Raw genomic sequence first — 21,766 nt, forward strand, 5'->3', positions numbered from 1 at the left:
CCTAGGGACTGCCCACCCTCATATCAGCATCTGTGCTCCCACTTCTTTCCTCCTTCCTTCCTTCCTTCCTTCCTTCCTCCTTTCTTCCTCCCTCTCTCCCTCCCTTCCTCTCTTTCTTTCTCCCTCCCTCCCTCTCTCTCTTTCTTTCTTTCTTTATCTTTGGCTGTGCTGGGTCTTCTTTGCTGCACATGGGCCTTCTCTAGTTGAGGTGCACGAGCTTCTCATTGTGGTGGCTTGCCTGTGCTGTGGGGCACAGGCTCTAGGCACGTGGGCTTCAGTAGTTGCAGCACGCAGGCTTCAGTAGTTGTGGCTCGCAGGCTCTAGAGCGCAGGCTCAGTAGTTGTGGCGCACGGGCTTAGATGCTCTGGGGCATGTGGGTTCTTCCCGGACCAGGGCTTGAACCCGTATCCCCTGCATCGGCAGGCGGATTCTTAACCACTGCACCACCAGAAGTCCACTGACTTCTTTATATGAATACCTATCTTCCCTTCTTTGTAAAAGGAAATTTTCACTTGATCCTCCAAGTCCTCTCTAGCTGCTATCCTGTACTCCCTTCCACCGGCACTTCCTACAATTGCTACCAATATTTTACATCTCACATTCCTTGGCCTAAAACGTGGCTTCTCTTAAGATCTTTTGCTGGGACTTCCCTGATGGCACAGTGGTTAAGAATCCGCCTGCCAATGCAGGGGACACGGGTTCGAGCCCTGGTCCGGGAAGACCCCACATGCCACAGAGCAACTAAGCCCGTGTACCACAACTACTGAGCCCGTGCGCTGCAACTACTGAAGCCCACGCGCCTAGAGCCCGTGCTCTGCAACAAGAGAAGCCACCGCAATGAGAACCTCGTGCACCACAACGAAGAGTAGCCCCCACTTGCTGCAACTAGAGAAAGCCCGTGCACAGCAACGAAGACCCAATGCAGCCATAAATAAAAATAAAGAAAGAAATTGAGAGGGAAATTAAATAAATGAGTATTATAAAAATATAAAAGATCTTTTGCTAAATTCCATGTTCTCTGCCCCTTCCTCATTTCTAAATACTAGTGATGATACCCTCTAAGCAATTCCTCCTCCTTTAGCTCCCAGGACCTCAGTATCTTGGCACCTTCTTACATCTCCAACCCAACTCTAAACATGGGCACCTCCCAAGGCTCTGTCTTCAGTTCTCTGCCCTCTCTATCCTAATCAAAAGTCTCCACACCTGACCATTCATTTCAGTTCCCACCACCACCTTGAACCACTTCTCTGTTTAGAGAATGCCATTCCTGCCCCACCCAACTCACCATCTCGCTCATAACCTGAAAAACCCTGCAAAACTGCCCAATCATTTCTGCTTCTTTCCTAAGTCTCTTAAGTTGTGCATCAAAATGTGTCTCCCAGCAGGCTCTTCTTTTATTAGTCTTACCCTGATCACCCTTGTCTAGGTCCCATCACCATTATTTAATATATGCTTCCTCTCTCTCAACCCTTACTCCCCAGCTCCTACTCGACTTAGTACACGCCCTCATTATTTCATATACATAGTATTTGCAATATACTCCTATCTGGTTTCTTTGTGGCAGGTCTCTCCCCATCCCAACACTTTCTCCAGACTGCTGCTAGAATGATAGGCTAATGCCTCTGCAAAAACTTTCCAGTGGCTTCCAGGAGTCCATGGAAGAAAGCCTAACCTCCCTCACAAGACTCTGAAACTCTCAACCCCTCTTCACAAACACATACAGTTTATGCTCTAGGATTATAAAACTAAGCTCAGTTCCCTGTGCCTAGAATGCTGATTCATGAAACAGTTCCACATGCCCTTTGCCTAGAATGCCCTTCCCTAACACTTGTCCACCTGGTGAGTGCCCAGGCATCTTTTAATTCCAAGGCTCAAACCCTCACCTCCTCTTTAAAGCCTTTCCTGTTGTCTCCATATAGCATCCAGCTATGCCCTCTTTGCTAACAATAAGCCTTGTTCAGACTTATATTAAATCTATCTCATATATATCTCCTGGGGGGTTCCTTGAAGAAGTGGTCTTGTTATCTTTCAAGTATTACTGCAGCATTTAGCAACTGGGAACATTCCCCTGCAGGTAAGAAGCACCTTTTCACTTGTTAATGCTCTGGACCACAGAACTTTCTCTCAGTATGTCTCCAGGTCCTAAACAATGAGAAGGTCATGTTAATAACGCCGTTATAAAAAAAGACTACAAAATGGCACAGGAGTATACCATAACAGCAGAATATAACACACTTCCTGCGCTTCTTTCATTAATTCCATAAGAGTTTTGCCTTTACTGCAACTTGAATGGAGAAGGCACTTAAAAGAATTTCAATGGACCAAATATTAACCAGCCTCCGATGTGCAAACTGATTTATAATGGCCCTTGACCTGGAAATACAGGTGCATTCAAATATACACCCTGATAAGAAAGGACATACAGAGGATAGAGTTCAGTGACACAAAGCTTGCCAAGTCAAAAGTTCCTTGCAATAAACTCTAAAAGTATGCAATATTTTAGATATGGTTTAGAAAATGCTCATCCTTGTCTAAGAAATCTTAACAGAACAGGTTACACATGGCAACACCTACTCTCAGAAAACAAAATCCCGCTGGGTATGTATTAATGAAAACCAACAGTGTGGCATTTATAAATAAATAAATAAATATGCAGTGAGGTAACCCACTCACAGATAGCTAGAGACAACAGTTCTAATGAGTCAAATCAAACCAGAGAAGTAGTTTCCATTTTAAATATATTAGGGTGTTAAGAAACTAATTAATTCAAAAGTTATTTTATGGATGGCTTCCTTGAACATGTTTTTTCTTATTAAAAGCTTGTTCCAGTTAAGGAAGTGAACATGGGGAAGCTGGTATTTCCTTGATTCTAAACTGTATCAGTGCTAAAACAAAACAAACCCCAACCTAATTAATTCTATTTTTGGTCTAGCTTCCAAGGCAGTTTTCACAAAAACTATTCTTTGCCCACTCTTTTTAGCTTTGTAACATCAACCTTCAGAAGCTAGAAACTGTTACACTTTGTATAATTCCTTGATACATATGTTCTATCACAGACTCATTTTATTCCACCTGCCTATCAGGGTAGGGGGGGAAAAAAAGGATCTGTCTTCCCATTGATTCTAAAGTTTCATGCCTAAAATCACTGTTAAATTTATTATTTCATGATGTTGTGGGATATGTTCCTGCCAGGGCTTTATAAGGGGTGACCTCAAGTTCATCAACAGCAAGTTCCAGGTGGAACCTCCCCCAAATCAGAACTTCTGAGTTCTGATGAGTGAGTGAGTCTCAGCAACAGTGCAAACCAGAAAAAAGGGAATCAGGAAACAGTTTCTAGTTCCAAAAGGCCACTGACTTGACCTTGAGCAATCTACTTCACTTCTGTAATTCAAACTGCAATACCTGCTTCCAAAAACGAATGCTTCTAGGAATAGCTTAAGTGCTTTGAGTTTCTAAGATAAAATGGAATTTTATAAACAGAAGATTTCATAAAACAATCTATTGCCTGGCCCAATTTCCTAAACTTATTACCAAATAAGCTGAACTTTGACTTTCTTCTACCTTTAAAAAGAATAGTGGCATTACATCTACTTACAAAGGCAATCTACAGAAATGGGAATTTTAAAAGTCCTCATGAATTAACGTGTCAGGTAAAATGAAATCTACTGCTGCACTGTCGGCCGTGGAGGGTCACAACTGGGTCACGTGTAGGAGCCTCTTAAACCTCCAAAATCTATTATACTGAAAAAGGATAGAGGAAACGAAAGTGCTGATGGGGGAGCGCGAGAAGCCAAGCCTCCAGCGTCAGGATCCAATGACATGTTAGAGGCGAAGGTGCATGACTTAAGTTTAGTCCTTACTAACTGTGTTCCTCTCCCGAGAAGAGGTGTGAGGTGGCAGCTACTAGAAAGCTGCAGCTCTCAGGGTGGCAGGCTCCATCCCGATTCTAGCGTCGGCCCCAGATCCCGGGGAGGAGGACTGGAATGGGCAGAAACTAAATTAGAGTCAAGTTGAATCATCCAGCTACGCTGGCAGCGGTCGAGGTCATCCTGGGAAACGCACCATCGCTGGGGTCCGGGTCCCACTTGAGGAAGAAGGAAACAAAGCCAGGCCGGGAGGGCGGCGCAGCCCGCAACTTCACCTGACATTCAGTGGGGCCCCACCCTCCCTCCCAGGTGTCCCGGCCCCAGCCAGGACCCAGCCGGGGCGCGGGTGTGCGCCTCTCGCGGCTCTACTTACTTTGTCACTGGTGCTCTCGGTATCGTGGTCGCCGCCGGCCGCCTCTCCCTCGCGGGGTGGCGGCGCCACCGCTCCCCCGGGGCCGGGGCAGCCTCCCCGGTGCCTGAGCTCCCACATATCCCGCTCCCGCGCGGCCGGGGCGCTCTCCTCCAGCGTCCCGAAACCCGAGCTGCACGCGCGGTCTCGCCGGCTGGCCGCCCTGCCGCCCCGCAGCTACACACCCGACGTCCCGCAAAGCCGCGGCCACTAACACGCCCCCACCGTGGAGGCGCTGCCGCCGCCTCCCACCGCGCCGGGTCACCCCCAAAACGGCATCAACGAGCGAGCGCTCGAGGCCGCACCCTGCGAGCGCGGGGCCGGTAGAGAAGCGAGGGGCGGGAGCCGGGGACGGGCTCGGAGTGCGGGGCAGGCTCGGGGCGCCCGGCCCGAGCAGAGAAGGTGGGGGCGCGGCGGAGCGCAGCCGCCGGTTGCCAGGTGCGCGTCCCCACGCAGAGGCCCAGGTGGGAAGAGAAGAAAGGACGGGGAGGGAAGGGGGAAGCGTGACCCGTTTTAGCGCTTCACCGGGCTCCAGCCGCCCGGGCCCTGCCACTCCCCGCCCCGCCCCCCGACTCAGGAGTCGGCAGGTCCCGGCCCCGCTACACCTTTCTCCGGGTTGCTGCTTCCCGCAGCCAGGTCACGCGCCGCAAGCCCCGCCCCGCCCCGCCCCTCTGCGCTGCACTGCGGTTCCCACAGCCCCGCCTCCATCGCCTAGGGGTGACGTCATGGGTCTGGACCGAGGCTCCGCCCGGGTCTCTGCGAGCACACAGGTGGCGGCGTTGAGAAAATATGCGGGCTGGAACAAAGGTGAGGAGCAGGGAGGTGGAAGAGGGATGAGCAGCTTGCTTGGAAGTGAGGCGTGAGAACTTGTGGACTCGTCACGGAGCAACTGGGCTGAAAGAACCACTCGAAGACGCCTGGTCAATACTGACAGCACTCAGCACTACCCCTTCGAACGGCTCCGCGGCCGCCGCAGCTTGATACACCGCGGACTGTCGGAGGTTCAGAGGCGACCAGAAGCAGAAACTTGTCTGGCAGGAGGAACTCGACGACTTCGCGGCATTGTGACCCAGTGGCGTCGCTTGCAAAATAGGAGATGCGTTTGCCTCACTGGGCGTCCCGGGTTGGCCAGTTTCAACCACATACCCAAACTCTGTCTCCAAGGAACTCGAGTATTGAATCTCTCAAAATTCACTGCCTAGGGCCTGAAGAGAGAACCAGGACCCTGAGGTGCCAGGGGTTGCAGTTGCCAACCAGCTAATCTCTAAGCAGTCATGGACCTTGGGCTGCTAAAGTTGGAACAGGAAGGGCACAAGATCTGCATTAATTCCGTTCCAAATCCTGTTAGAAGGTGATTAGTTTTCTTGACATGTATGTACCACCTGGTCATTACTGACAAGCTGACAAATGGGGGGCGGGGGGAGGAGACAGGCCGTCACACAAACAGGACAACGTTCAGGAAAGCACCCTTATAGAAATAAATCAACAATAGAAATTTCTTCAGGTCATTACTGACACCCTGAAAATAAGTAAGGTTGTTCCAAAAATTGAATAACAAGCAAAAACAGAAAGTCAAAGTAGGATGCATTGAAAAGCAGAGCACAAAGACATTATTTTACTTCATCAAACAAATCTTTAAAGCTCTGAGCTCAGATTAGGTCACCATATTATCAAAGGGATAGAGAGAAGAATCAGTCAGTCTTATGGGAAGAGTAACAAAAATGACAAAAGATATGCAAATAAGTCCTTTGAGTCACAGTCATGGTGCGGTTTTCCTTAAGGAACAGAAGACTATGGGGTGACTAGTTTAATCAATTGTTCTTCATTTCTTTGGAGGACCAGAGATGAAACGCTGCCTGATGGTCAGGAACATAAGGTTGAAGAGACTGCTGAAGGCAGTGGTGGAGTTTCCCACTTGAGTCCTAGTTCCACCAATGCCACTAACTGCGTGTGGCCTTGGATAAGTCATTAAGCCTCAATGTCCCCAACTATGAGGTGGACAGTAAGGAGGATGGCCCCTGTGGTCCCTTCCAGCTTACACATGATTCTGAAACTAAAGCCTCTCTTTATCAGAACCCAGACCTTCCTTTCTCCCATGCCTCAAGAAAAGGGGACCTAGCATTGCACCTGAATGGTTTCCTCCTTCCCCTTCCCCTAGTAAACCCAATAGCTCCTTTGATTTTCTCCTCCCTTTGCTGCAGGAGAAAAAATGGTAATGAGAAAAGTGGCAGGAGGGAACAACAGAGGACAGGAATGCATGCCAGGAGAAATAGTATTCCCTGACCCAGGAAATGTGGGACCAGGGCAGAGACTGCCAGACTAGAGTGGTTTACTACTTTATCTCACCCTTCTTTAAGCTCTGTATTTCAGTGGAAATGGTCATTTCTTTCTGCCTTCATTATAGTTATTGCCACTTGTTGAGTGATTACACTGAACCCAGACAGAAGAAACCACTGTTTATTCATCTTCACAGCCCAATCCCTTGCCACAGGGCTGGCCCCCACTCTCATACAGTCAACACTTTTGTTGAAAAAGTGAACGAAGAAATGAATGAATGGCAGAGGTATAGCATAACCAGGGAAAGATATATAGTATTTGTATTTTTTTTAACTAAAAAGGTCTATATTAGTCTTAGAAAGGTACTCACGTGTCTTTGTTTTTCACTTTATGTGAAAAGGAGAAAGATTGATTTTACGATGTATTAAAACAGGGTTACAGTAACGACTGGTGCAGTTTACTTAAGGTATATTATGATATAGTCAACCAGAACTGGCCTTACTGAGCCCTATAGTCTCAAACTTTTTTAATGCCTTCTTTTCTTTTTCATTTTTATCTTTCATTTTTCTTCATTCAGAGAGCTTACGTTCTCAAAGTTTATTACATTTATGTTTGATGACGCAAAATCTGGCACGTAATGGTTTCTAAGGCCTCACCTGTTAGGTTTATAAGAATTTAATCTGCTAAAGGGCACCATGTAAACTCAAAGCACATGCATAGGCTAATCACAGGAGACACTTGGCCAACATTTCTTGGTTGATTTATAGATTTTCTACTTTAGTGATATTGAAATGATTTATAACTCTTAGCAAGGCATTTGCTAAAGAGGAAAGAGAGAGTCCTAACTATTTATATGATTTTTATTAGATTTTTTTTTTACCTCCTCTTTTGCCCAGAGATGGAGGGACCTTGCCCAAAGTAGTAAGCTTATGAGATGGAGAGACCCCTTATCACCCTCTTCCCTGAGTACCCTCAAAATGTTCCCAGAGTGATAAACATTCCCCTGCTGCTTTCCACATCAGAGACTCAAAGGTGCTCAACTGGAATGTCCCCAGCCTGCCAGAGAAAGAAGAAATCTTCCTCAGCCAAGCGTTTCTGGTTGCTTGGACACCTGCATTATAGTTTTTTGTCGCTTGACCTATCTTCCTCTGTTGCCCTCCGTCAGTTCCCTCTGTAAGTCACAGACAGAAATTTATGATTTAGGCCAACCAGAGAAACATTTTGTGGTAAATTATTGAAGGACAATTTATGTTTACATTCTTATTTTCAATGAAACTGCACAGGAAAACAACAGTGTACATCTGACTATCAGAGGAGCAAGTACAGTGATATAGTAAGAAGCACGGTTTTATATACGGGCGACCCTGGTTTCAAGTCATAGCTCCGCCATCTTCTAGCTGTGACCCAATTAACTTTATAGAACATTTGATCACACACATCCTAACTGACGTGCCCAAAGTTTAAGTAATAACTCTTTATGTAACACTTTAAAAAGCATTTTCACATGATTTTATTTATTCTAGTCAACAACCTACGAAGTAGGCAAGACAAATATTATTATTCTTTTTTTTTTTTTTTTTTTTTTTTTTGCGGTACGTGGGCCTCTCACTGCTGTGGCCTCTCCCGTTGCGGAGCACAGGCTCCGGACGCGCAGGCTCAGCGGCCATGGCTCACGGACCCAGCCGCTCAGCGGCATGTAGGATCCCCCCAGGCCGGGGCACGAACCCGTGTCCCCTGCATCAGCAGGCGGACTCTCAACCAGTGCCTCTCAACCAGGACTCTCAACCAGGGAAGCCCTATTCTTATTTTACATGGAAAAAATATGAGGTTCAGCCTGTAAACTACCCAGGTTTGCCAAGGAAATTTGGAATTGAAACCTAGGTTTTTTGTATTTTAAATTCTGTCAGGTTCACTATGTACTGCAAGTAAGTAGTAGCAAAAACAAGTAAATTCTAAAAGAGGGCAACTTGTTATAACAATTAAGCACAGGAATTCATCAGCAAACCTGCCTGAATTCAAGTCCCAGCTCTGCCACCTACTGGCCCGTGTCACCAGTGTCCTCATTTATAAAATGAGGGTAAGGGTGGGCTTCCCTGGTGGCGCAGTGGTTGCGGGTCCGCCTGCCGCTGCAGGTGGAGGGATGTGGGTTCGTGCCCCGGCCCGGGAGGGGCCGTGGCAGTGGGAGGCCCGCGTACCGCAAAAAAAAAAAAAAAAATGAGGATAAGAGAGGTACTATTTTCCTCCCAGAATTCTTATGAAGATTGAATTGGTTAATATACGTAAAGTACTTAGAACAATGCTTGGTCCTAGTGAAGCACTATACAGGTGTTACCTATTATTACCGTTTATCAATATATTATTAAAAGCTGCATATCTCAAGGAGAGCAATATTCAGCTTCTAAACTCACTAAAGCTGCAATACCCCAGAAGACTTTGAAGAAAAAGGGATATGCTGACATTGCTTTGGTAAAGTGCATAGAAATTATGAAATGAGGTAGGGAAACTTTGCAAATAATTGCAAAGAAATCATCAGCCTATCAAATTAATTAAATTTTGCTTTATCCTTCAGCAGTAGTAAGAACTAGAATCAATTTACTACCATGTAGTTTGCATATGTATGGTGACTGCAGAATTCCTTCCATTTCTAGCTTCTCCACTGAATCATAGTAAATCTGAGCAAATTATATTTTGGTGATTTAATTCCTTTGTAAAATAGGTAGTATAGTCCTTATTTATTTATTTATTTATTTATTTATTTATGGCTGCATTGGGTCTCTGTTGATGCTCACGGGCTTTCTCTAGTTGCGGTGAGCGAGGGCTACTCTTCATTGCGGTGTGTGGGCTTCTCATTGCGGTGTGTGGGCTTCTCATTGTGGTGGCTTCTCTTGTTGCAGAGCACAATCTCTAGGCATGCAGGCTCAGTAGTTGTGGCTTGTGGGCTCTAGAGCACAGGCTCAGTAGTTGTGGGCTTAGTTGGGCTTAGCTGCTCTGCGGCATGTGGGATCTTCCCAGACCAGGGCTTTAACCCGTGTCTCCTGCATTGGCAGGTGGATTCTTAACCACTGCACCACCAGTGAAGTCCCTATTCCTTCTAGGACTTTGTAAGTTATATTCTAAAAGAATGGGTGTATGTGTGCTTTTGATACTGCATGATTCAACTACTTTTTAAATGTTGAATATGGCTGGATTTATATCTTTTTTGGAGATGGTCATTTAGAGAAGTGGAAGAGATTGGTAACTGTCCTTAGAAGAGCTAAATCACTGATTTGCTTCAAACTGTATCAGTTATCTCTGTTCAACAAACGGCTGAAATCCAGAAGTATCAGTCAAGGTTGTTAGATGCAAGTCTGGCTGACTTAGGCAAAGAATTTACTGAAAGGTTAATAAGAAGCTCACAGAACTCTTTGGAAAGCTGGAGGACTCAGCATAGAAAACTGGTAGAAACAAAGGATGCCCAGCAGCAGCAAGGACCATAGTCAAAGCCATACCCATACCAGCCAACTAGGGCCCACATTGCTAGACCCACTGGGACAGACCACCACAGCTTGCACCATCACTGTGAGGGAGCTAGCCACTGAGTGCCACTGTTGCCATAGCTCACCTTTCCCACTTATGTTTTATTTTACAAACTCTTGTATACTTATACTTTTACAATGGAATCATTTCCTTATAAGGTGCAATAATAGCCATAAGATCTCTTTGTGAAAAAAGCCTTACTGATCAGAGAAATAAAAGCTAAACGATTCATGTCTATTGAAACCATATCAAATACCATATCTCTTCTAAGACACCCTTTTTAATTTACATTTTAACCTCTCTGAAATCATAGTGTGTCTTACAGTTGATAAGAATAATAAGTAATAAGAAAACATTGTTTTATATTTTAATTGACCATTTTATTTTTCTTAGCAGTACATAAAATAATGGTGAGTTTTTTAGATGATGGTTTAATTGAGTCAATGAAGCACAGCACTTTAAAGATTGACTGTTATTGGTCCGGAAGATTACACATATTGGATTTTTCCAGATCGTCCCAATTATATGTATTTTTTTCAGTAAGTGTATTTATTAAATATATAACCATGTATGACAATGGTTTTAAAAAATCTACAAAACTTTCCCATGTCTTTATATTCTCATAGCAAAAAACAAAAACAAAAGACACATTTTGCTAGACTTTATGAAGCCTAATTTTTGGTTTGGAAAATATCGTCGGCAAGCATGTTTAAAAGATTATTTCAGGGCTTCCCTGGTGGCGCAGTGGTTGAGAGTCCGCCTGCCGATGCAGGGGACACGGGTTCGTGCCCTGGTCTGGGAAGATCCCACATGCCGCGGAGCGGCTGGGCCCGTGAGCCATGGCCGCTGAGCCTGCGCGTCCGGAGTCTGTGCTCCTCAACGGGAGAGGCCACAACAGTGAGAGGCCCGCGTACCACAAAAAAAAAAAAAAAAAAAAAAAAGATTATTTCAGTAGTGAATGTATTTTATTCCTGCATATTACAAAAGGCTTTAAAAATTAGATGTATTTCTAGTAATGCCTATTGTCTGTTGCTCCTCTTTTCTCACAGTTTGATTTAGAAAAAATATATTTATCATATATTGAGATTTAATTGATTTGCTCCCCAAATTAATATTAATATCCTAAATTATTATGGACATTAAATCAATCTCATCCATCCTCTTAACAACAATAATTTGTGCCTTGATCATTTAGTATCTGATGCATTTTCTGCATTTAACTGGTATGGGTTGATGTATGGGAGTGGAAAGGGGCTGTGGCCTTCACTGTACCCCCCAGGAATTTGGGAAGAGCCTAAAGCAGGAAATCGATTAGAGTATCTTTGGGTGGACCAGAAGAGGTTGTTAACCTAATATGCTTAAGAAGGACCTAATACTGCAGTGTGTGTGTTTTTCTCAACAAACCTGGCTTCAGCAACATACCACTCAGACGGTAATTACTGTACTGCTGTGTTCAGGGAACAAATGCCAAAATGACTTACTAACTGGTTCTGCCAAGTTATTTCCAGTATGTTTGAAGAGGAATTAGTGGTGCAATGAAAACATTTTATTGATTTAAAAATCCAGTGCAAGGACACTGAGATTTTTATAAGGCAAAACTTTCAATTAGCTTACTTGCGGAGCAAATTTAGACAACCTTGTCATTTGGCAATCCAGTCAAGAGAATGCATGAATAGTATCACTCTGCATAAATATAGATTAAAGAAATTACTCAAAACTATGCAATCATTGACATATACTAGAAAAGAGGTTATAAGTGTTTCAAAACACCAAGAAAATTGTTAATATAGCAATGTCAGGAAAAATTGACAAAGCTTCAGTAATAAGCAAAAGGGTCCCTGGCTGTCCTTGCAGTAGGCGTTAGGCATTACCTAGCAGTCCTGCTGAGGATTATCTGATACTAAAGAGGGATGAACCTTTGTTGTCTTAGTCAGATCAGGCCACCATGACAAAAATACCATAGACCAGGTGACTTATAAACAACAGAAGTTTACTTCTTACAGTTTTGGAGGCTGGACGTCCAAGATCAGGGTGCCAGCGTGGTTGAGTTCTTGTGAGGGCCCTCTTTCATGTTGTAGACTGCTGACTTCTCCTTGTATTCTCACATAATAGAGAGCACAGAGAGAAAACCAGCTCTCACATGACTCTTGTAATGTCACTAATCCAATTCATAAAGACTCCACCCTCATCTCATCCTAATTACCTCCCAAAGGCCCCACCGCCTAATACCATCACATTGGAGGTAGGGGTTCAGTATTTGAATTTGTTGGGTGGGGGGAGGGACACAAACATTCAGCCTATAGCAATTGCCTTTGATCTAGTTAGGCTATTTTACAACTCTGTAGGGATGAAAGTTAATCTGTGGAAAACTGATAACCATGCATATGGTTCTTGTTCATGGCAATGTAAGTGAATTTTGTCTGATAGAGAAGCCCTACTGTCTATTTGCTGTCTGCAAGCTGGAAGCTTAGGGAAGCTGGGTGATGTAGTTCCAGTACAAACCCAAAGGCCTGAGAACCAGGGAAGCCAATGGTGTAAATCCCCATCTGAGTCTGAAGGCCCAAGAACCAGGAGTGTGGATGTCCAAGGGTAGGAGAAGATGGATGCCCTAGCTCAAGCAAGAGAACAAATTCACTCATCCTCCACTATTTTTTTCTATTAGGCCTTCAAAGGATTGAATGATGCTACCCACATTGGTGAGGGCAATCTTTACTCGGTCTACAGATTCAAATGCTAATCTCTTCTGGAAACACCCTCACAGATACACCAAGAAATAATGTTTTACCAGCTGTCTGGGCATTCCTTATCCCAGTCAAGCTGACACATAAAATTAACCATCACAGTGGTATAGCCGGGACCCAAGCCAGGTCCCACTCTTAATGGAAGAGTTTGTCAGCACTACTTCTGTTTTCTCCTGCGGTTCATCTTCAGCTACGTGCTGCTGAAGTGGTCTCCTTAGCCTTCCCTTGCAGCATCTCTACCTCCCCATCATCACCTTCTTGACCCCTTCATCTCTCCTCCTTTTCATACAGTACAATTTAGCTCTGTCCCAGCTGTCTCAGTTGTCCTTCCTACTCCTACTATTTCAAATATGCAAAAGCCTTTATCCTGAAGATGACAAGCAAAAGATATTTAAATTATCAACCAATATTCATCCTCCTGGGAAGAGTGGTTGGAAGTGTATGTATGGAGCAGGAGGGTAATTTTAAATAATAACTAATTTTGTTTTCCTATAAGATGTGTCTTTGTAAGTTAGTTTTGTTTTTGTTTTTCAAGGATTTTTACTTCTCTTTTCCTGGTATTTGGGAGGTGGCTTAGTGCTTTGGTGATTGACTGGATATGAAGGATGATACGAATGGATGTGTCAAGGATGACTACAAGATCTTGACATTGGGGACGACAAGAGAATGGTCATGTTCACCAAAAACAGGGAAATTGGAAAAAGCTGCTACTTCCTCCCTAATCCCAATGGAAATTAGTAGTGGGTGGGAACTGAGAATTTTATTTTGGACATGCACATTTTGAGATGATAGTAATACTCTGAAGTAAAACATTAGGGTAGTAGAAATTGTATATGAGTGTGGTATAAGTGGAGGAAAAACGATTGAAGATAAAAGACTTAGGAATTGACAGCATATAGGTGTGGGCTGGAGCAGAGAGACTGGAAAGACTCCCTCAGAGAATACGTGCAAAATGTTGATTGAGTGAGGCAGGGCAAAGGGAAAGAATCCAAGACAACAACAGGCAAAGAAAGGACGGAGAGGTAAGAAGAGAATCAGAATGTTACAGCAATATGGAAGCCAAACAAGAAAAACATTCAACAAAAACAGTAGCTAACATTTATGAGCTTTTAATAATAGCATATGCATTATTTCAGTTGAAATTCTCAATAACTACATGATTGAAGTACTGTTATTATACCTCTTCTTACTAATGAGGAAACTGACTTAGGAAGCTTACATAATTTTTCTGAAGTCATAGAGCTGGTAGTCAAATCAAGACTACTAGGACCCTAAAAATCCAAGTTCTTACACACTACTCTACAGGATGCATTTGAGAATCCAGAGTTTCTGTGCAATTATTTAATCCTCATTGCATACCAGGCTCTGTTACGTGTCTTTTATATACTTACTGAATTTTCCACACTCTGAAGATCTACTATCCCCAAATAAAATATAGAGAAGTGTTATATAACTCACCCAAAACTACATGGTTAAGTAATGGAGCTGAGATTTGAACTCTGTCAGTCTGTTCCAGAGTTTATATAAAAAAAGATTAAGGGGGTGGGGGGAAGCCATTATTCCATTTCAGCAGTTAAGAAACATCAAGCCCTTTCTCACTCTGCAATATATTCCACGGGATGAAACTTTGAAAGCCAACGTCTTAACCTGTGTCAGCTGTCTCCTTACACTGTGTCCACCTTGCAGGCTCAGCCTCTCAGAAAATCCTAACATCTTATCCATTCCATGGTCTCCTGCTGCCTTTTCTTGTTTTTGTTCTTCTCAACCATTGCAGGGAACTTGAAGTTTCTGAAGTGCCCAATAGTCTTCGTTGAGCAGATTTTAGTTAATATTAGAAAATAACTGACTGTCCTAATGTGGCAAAACTGTCAGTCATGTAGGTATTCTTTACTTTTTTCCTTCTCTATTTCTTTTCTCTCTGCTCAAAGCCAGGACAAATAGTAAATATTTTCCATCACCTATTAAACTAGTATTCTCTCCTCCCCTCACCCATGAATGGATACGGGAGCTGTGGTTAAAGGGAAATTTTATGTTTTTATTATGAGCAGAAGGTAGGGTGGCCAGATTTAGCAAATAAAAATAAAGGATGCCCATTTGAATTTCAGTTAAAAAATAATTTTTTTTTAGTATAAGTATGTCCCATGTAGTATTTGGAACATACTTATACTAAAAATAAATATACACTGTTTATCTGAAATTGAAATTTAACTAGGCATCCTTGTATTTTATCTGGCAACTATACCAGACTATGAATTCAGATCATATTTTTTGGAGTTGGCAATTCAAAATAATACAACCCAGTAATTCATGGTACAAAATGAGAAATGGTGCAAAATGGTGCATCTGAGAGGCTGTTCCATTTGAACTCACCTGGAGATATTTATAAACCACATTTCCTGAGTACTCTGATGCTATGTGCAAGGATGCCCACATTCCCCAGGCAAAGGAGCATGGAGATGCAGCTAACATAGAATGAAATTTTATTTGTGCTGTAATTTGAATCTGGGTGACTTGAAGCTGTCTGGTTTCATAGTGAATTTGAGTATTCACTGGCTAAATCTATCTAATTGAAAATTAGGGTCATTTCTGACATTTTCAAATTTATTTAAATCAAGTAAATAACTATTTGAAGTCCCTCCAGAGCCTTTCCTTTTTAGTTTTAAGCATCTGGTTTAAGTCTTGAGGTAACCTAATTGTCTACTGGGTTACCCACTTTCTCACTCTATAGACTATACTAATTTCAGACCCTTTTTCTTATCTATAAAACTATTTAAAAAATCTAATCAGAAAGAAATGTGATTGCAGAGGATCAGCCAAGATGGCAGCATAGAAAGACCCTAAGTGCACCTCTTCTCATGGGCACAGCAAAATTACAACTATTCACAGAACAATCATCAGTGAAGAAGATTGGAACCTGCCAGAAAAGACTGTCTACAACTAAAGATATAAAGAAAGAACCCCAGGGCTTCCCTGGTGGCGCAGTGGTTGAGAGTCCGCCTGCAGATGCAGGGGACACGGGTTCGTGCCGCGGTCTGGGAAGATCCCACATGCCGCGGAGCGGCTGGGTCCGTGAGCCATGGCCGCTGAGCCTGCGCGTCCGGAGCCTGTGCTCCGCAACGGGAGAGGCCACAGCAGTGAGAGACCCGCGTACCACAAAAAAAAAAAAAAGAAAAGGAAAGAAGGAACCCCAAGACAGGTGGGATGGGCAGAGTTGAGATATAGTCAAGTCCCATACTGCCAGGTGGGTGACCCACAAACAGGAGAATGACTACAACTGCAGAGGTTCTCTCTAAGGAGTGATGGGTCTAACTCCACATCAGGTTACCGAGCCCAAGGGTCCTTTACCAAGAAGATGAACCTCAGAACGCTTGGCTTTGAAGGCCAGCGGGGCTTACTTTTGAAAGACCCAGAGGGCTGTGGGACATAGAAACTCCACTCTTAAGGGCACCCACAAAATCTCATATGCTCTGGGACCCAGGGCAGAAGCAGTAATTTGAAAACAGCCTGGGTCAGACCTACGTGCTAATCTTGGTGAGTCTCTAAGAGAAGCAGGAGGCAACTGGAGCTTAACCTGGAGACACAGACACTGGTAGAAGCCATTATTGGGAGTTTGTTCTACCACATGGACACTGGGGCTGGCAAGCACCATTCTGGAATCCTCCCTTTAGCATACTGACCTTGGGACCCAGCCCCACTCCCCTGCCTACCACCTGTAGGCACCAGTACTGGGGCACCTCAGGCCAAGCAACTAACTGGGCAGGCACACAGCCCCACCCACCAGAAAAGAGCCTGCCTTAAAACTCCCTGAGCCCACAGCTTCCCCTGGGCACAGCCCTGCCCACCAGAGAGTCCAGGACCTGGTCCCACACACTAGTGTGCAGGCACTAGACTCCAGACCCTTAGGGCCCTGCAGCCAGAGACCCTATGACCCAGCTCCATCCACCAGTGGGCAGGTATCAACCCCAAAATACCAAGCCCCAACCACCATGAAGCCTGCCTAGCCTTGGGACCAGCCTAACCCACCAGCAGGCAGACACCAGCTCCAGGACAACAATAGCCCCACAGCCCACAGACCCAGCCCACCAGTCAGCAGGCCAACACCTGCCCCAGGACTGGCTGGGCCCTGACCCCACCTACAAGAAGGCCAAAACAAGTTTCAGGACACCCTGGACCCTACAGCCAGCTGCGTCAGGAGCTGTCACCCCCCATCAGTGGTCCAACACCAGCTCTGGGACCCCTGGGCCCTGCAGCCAGACCCCAGGACCTGGCTCTGCCAGTGGGCTGGCACTAGACACAGGTCTGGTTTTACATTCTGGTGGGCAGACACCAGCCCTGGGATCTCCTGGACCCTGAATTGGCACATCAGCCAGCAGCTGGAAGGCTCCACATGAGGCATGCCCTGGCAACCAACTAGACCAGGGGCCAACCAAGCCTACCAAACCAAACACAATTGTCGGTCCACCACAACAGAAGGATCCACACAGCCCAAAGCGGGGGCACCTATAACATATAACTCTGATGACCAGAGGGGAGTGCACTGCTGAGATGCACAGGACATCTCCTACAAAAGGCCACTTCTCCAAGGCAGGACAATGTAACCAACCTACCACATATATATATTAAAAAAAAAACAAAACAGTAAGTTAGGCAAAATGAGTCAACAAAGGGATATTCCAAATGAAGGGAACTAAGTGAAGTGGAGATAGGCAATCTACCCAAGAAAGAGTTCAGGGTAATGATCAAAAAGATGATCAAAGAACTCCAGAGGATACACAGAGTAAGAAGTTAGAAGTTTTAAACTTGGAAAATATAAGTTGGAAAATATAAAGAAGAACCAAACAGAGATGAGGAATACAGTAATTGAAATGAAAAATACACTAAAAGCAATCAACAGTAGATGAAATGATACAGAGGAATGGATCTGCAAGCTGGAAGACAGTGGAAATCACTGGAGGTGAACAGAAAAATGAAAAAAGAATAAAAATAAATGAGGACAGTTTAAGAGACCTCTGCGACAACATCAAGCGTACTAACATTCACATTATAAGAGTCCCAGAAGAAAGAGAGAAAGGGGCAGAGAACATATTAGACATAAGGGCTGAAAACTTCCCAAACCTGGGAAAGGAAACAGATTTCCAAATTCAGAAAGTACAGAGTCCCATACAGGATCAACCCAAAGAGGAACATGCCAAGATACATTGTAACTAAAATGGCAAAAATTAAAGATAAAGAGAGACTATTAAAAGCAACAAGGAAAAGCAGTAAGTTATATAAAAAGGAATTCCCACAAGGCTATTAGCTGACTTTTCAGCAGAAACTCTGAAGTCCAGAAGGGAGTGTCACAATATACATAAAGTGATGGAAGAGAAAAACCTACAACCAAGAATATTCTACACAGCAAGTCTCTTGTTCAGATTTCATGGAGAGATCAACAAACAAACAAAATCTAAAAGAGTTTGGCACCATCAAATGAGTTTATAAGCAATGTTAAAGGGATTTCTCTAAGCAAAAAGTAAAGGCCATGAGAAACATGAAAATTACAAATGAAAAAGCTCATCAGTAAAGGCAAATATACAGTAAAGTTAGAAAATCAACCACATACGAAGGTAGTAGGAAGATTAGCAGACAAAAGTAGTAAAATCATCTATATCCAGGATAAGCAGATAAGGTATACACAAAACAATTAGATGTAAAATATATTGTCATAAACAGTAATTGTGAGGAGAGGAGAGTACAAACACAGTTTTCATAAAATGCGTTTGAAATTAGAAGTTTATCAACTTAAAAAAAATCACAGAGCTATATATAGATATGATTGTTATAACAATCATACATATGTAGATAGATAGCTAGATGGATAGATAGACAGATAGATATAAATATCTGTAATTTTTTTATATCTGTGTATAAATCTCATGATAAACACAAGCCAAAAATCAATAATAGATACACACACAAAAACGAGAAAAGAATCCAGGCATAACACTAAAGATAGTCATCAAATCATACAAGAACAGAAGAAGAAGGGAACAAAAACGAACTACAAAAACAACCCCCAAACAATTAACAAAATAGCAATAATAACGTATGTATCAATAGGTACTTTCAGTGTAAATAGACTAAATGTTCCAATCAATAGACATAGAGTGACTGAATGGATACAAAAACAAGTCCTGTATATATGCTGCCTATAAGAGACTCACTTTAAATCTAAAGACACACACAGACTGAAAGTGAAGGGATGGAAAAAGGTATTCAATGCAAATGGAAATCAAAAGAAAGCCAGGGTAGCAATACTTGAATCAGACAAAATAGACTTTAAGACCATTACAAGAGAAAAAGAATGACATTACATAATGATATAATCAAGGGATCAATCCAAGAAGAAGATATAACAATTGTAAATACATATGCACCCAACATAGAAACACCTAAATACACAAAGCAAATATTAACAGACATAAAGGGAGAAACTGACAGTAACACAATAATAGTAGTGTGTTAATAATAATAACCCAACTTACATCAATGGACAGATCACCCAGACAGAAAATCAATAAGAATACACTTGTCTTAAATGACACATTAGGCCAAATGGATTAATATATATATATATATATATATATATATATATATATATATATATATATATATATATATATATATAAAACTATCTATAGATATATAACCATCTACATATTCTTTTTTAGATTCTTTTCCCTTATAGGGTATTAATATATATATATATAACATTCCATCCAAAAGCAGCAGAATATATATTCTTTTCAAGTGCACATGGCTCATTCACCAGGATATATCACATGCTATACATGCTAGGCCACAAAACAAACCTCAGTAAATTTAAGAAACTTGAAATCATATCAAGCATTTTTTCCAACCACAACACTATGAGACCAGAAATCAATTAGAAGAAAAAATTCAGAAAATACAAACACATGGAAGCTAAACAATATGCCACTAAACAACCAATGAATCACTGAAAAAATCAAAGAGGAAGTAAATAAATACCTGGAGACAAATGAAAATGAAAACACAATGATGCAAAAGCTACATGACACAGAAAAATCAATTCTAAGAGGGAAGTTTAGAGCAGTACAAGCTGACTTCAGGAAACAAGAAAAATCTCAAATAAACAACCTAACCTTACACCTAAAGGAGCTAGAAAAAGGAGAACAAAGCCCAAAGTTAGTAGAAGGAAAGAAATCATAAAAGTCAGAGCAGAAACAAATGAAATAGAGACTAAAAAATCAACAGAAAAGATCAATGAAACTAAGAGCTGGCTCTTTGAAAAGATAAACAAAATTGATAAACCTTTAGCCAGACTCATCAAGAAAAAAAAGAGAGAGGATCCAAGTCAATAAAATCAGACATGAAAAAGAAGTTACACAGATACCACAGAAATACAAAGGATCATAAGAGACTACTATGAACTACTCTATGCCAATAAAGTGGACAACTTAGAAATGGACAAATTCCTAAAAGTGTACAAACTCCCAAGACTGAACCAGGAAGAAATATAAAATATGAACAGCCCAATTACCAGTAATGAAGTTGAATCAGTAGTTTTAAAAAACTCCTGATGAACCAAAGTCCAGGACCAGATGGTGTCACAGGTGATTTCTACCAAACAATTGGAGAAGAATTAACACTTATCCTTCCCAAACTATTCCAAAATATTGCAGAGGAAGGAATGCTTCCAAACTCATTTCACAAGGCCAGCATCACTGGGATACCAAAATCAGACAAAGGTATCACACAAAAAAGAAAATCATAGGCCAATATCACTGATGTACATAGATGCCAAAATCCTCAATAAAGTATCAGCAAACTGAATTCAACCATACATTAGAAGGATCATACAACATGATCAAGTGGGATTTATCCCAGGGATTCAAGGATGATTAAATATCCACAAATCGATCAATGTGATACATCACATTAACAAATTAAAGAATAACAATCATATGATCATCTCAATAGATGCAGAAAAAGCTTCTGACAACATTCAACATCCATTTATGATAAAAATTCTCCACAAAGTGAGTATAGAGAGAATATATCTCAACACAATACAGGCCATATTTGATAAGCTGCATCTAACAACATACTCAACAGTGAAAAGCTGAAAGCATTTCATCTAAGATCAGGAATAAGACAAGATGTCCTTTCTTGCCACTTTTATTCAACAAAGTATTGGAAGTCCTAGCCATAGACATCAGAAAAGAAAAAAAATAAATAAAAGGAATCCAAATTGGAAAGGAAGAAGTAAAACTGTCACTGTTTGCAGATGACCTGATATTTTACATAGACAATTCTGAAGATGCTAATAAAAGCTACTTGAGCTTATCAATGAATTCGGTAAAGTTGCAGGATACAAAATTAGTGAAGAGGAATCCGTTGCATGTCTACACATTTGCAATGCACGACCAGAAAGAGAAATTAAGAAAATTATCCGATTTATGACTGCATCAAATAGAATAAAATACCTAGGAATAAACTTTCCTAAGGAGGTAAAAGACCTGTACCTGGGAAAATATAAGGCACTGATGAAAGAAATTGAAGATGACATAGCAAATGGAAAAATATACCATGTTCATTGATTGGAAGAATTAATATTGATTAATATTGTTAAAGTGGCCATACTATCCAAGGCAATCTAGAGTCAATGCAATCCCTATTAAAATACCAATAGCATTTTTCACAGAACTAGAACAAATAATTTAAATTTTTTTATGGAAACTGAAAAAAAAAAAAAAAAGCCCAAATAGCCAAAGCAACCTTGAGAAAAAGAACAGAGCTGGAGATGTAATGCTCCCAGACTTCAGACTATACTACAACACTACAGTCATCAAAACAGTATGGTACTAGCACAGAAACAGGCACATAGATTAATGGAATATAATAGAGAGCCCAGAAATACACCCATACACTCATGG

General features: G+C 42.2%; 1 protein-coding gene across 1 annotated transcript in view; it reads right to left on the minus strand.

Annotated features, from left to right (window-relative positions):
- Positions 1 to 5,308, minus strand: part of CDS1 (CDP-diacylglycerol synthase 1) — a 67,063-nt gene extending 61,755 nt beyond the window's left edge. The window contains exon 1 of the mRNA XM_007447516.1: positions 4,240 to 5,308. Coding sequence (XP_007447578.1) covers positions 4,240 to 4,356 — 117 coding nt within the window. The 5' untranslated portion in view covers positions 4,357 to 5,308. The remainder of the gene's footprint in view (positions 1 to 4,239) is intronic.
- Positions 5,309 to 21,766: the final 16,458 nt, after the last annotated feature.

Source organism: Lipotes vexillifer, unplaced genomic scaffold, assembly GCF_000442215.2.
Source record: "Lipotes vexillifer unplaced genomic scaffold, Lipotes_vexillifer_v1.1 scaffold747, whole genome shotgun sequence".
NCBI lineage: Eukaryota > Metazoa > Chordata > Mammalia > Artiodactyla > Lipotidae > Lipotes > Lipotes vexillifer.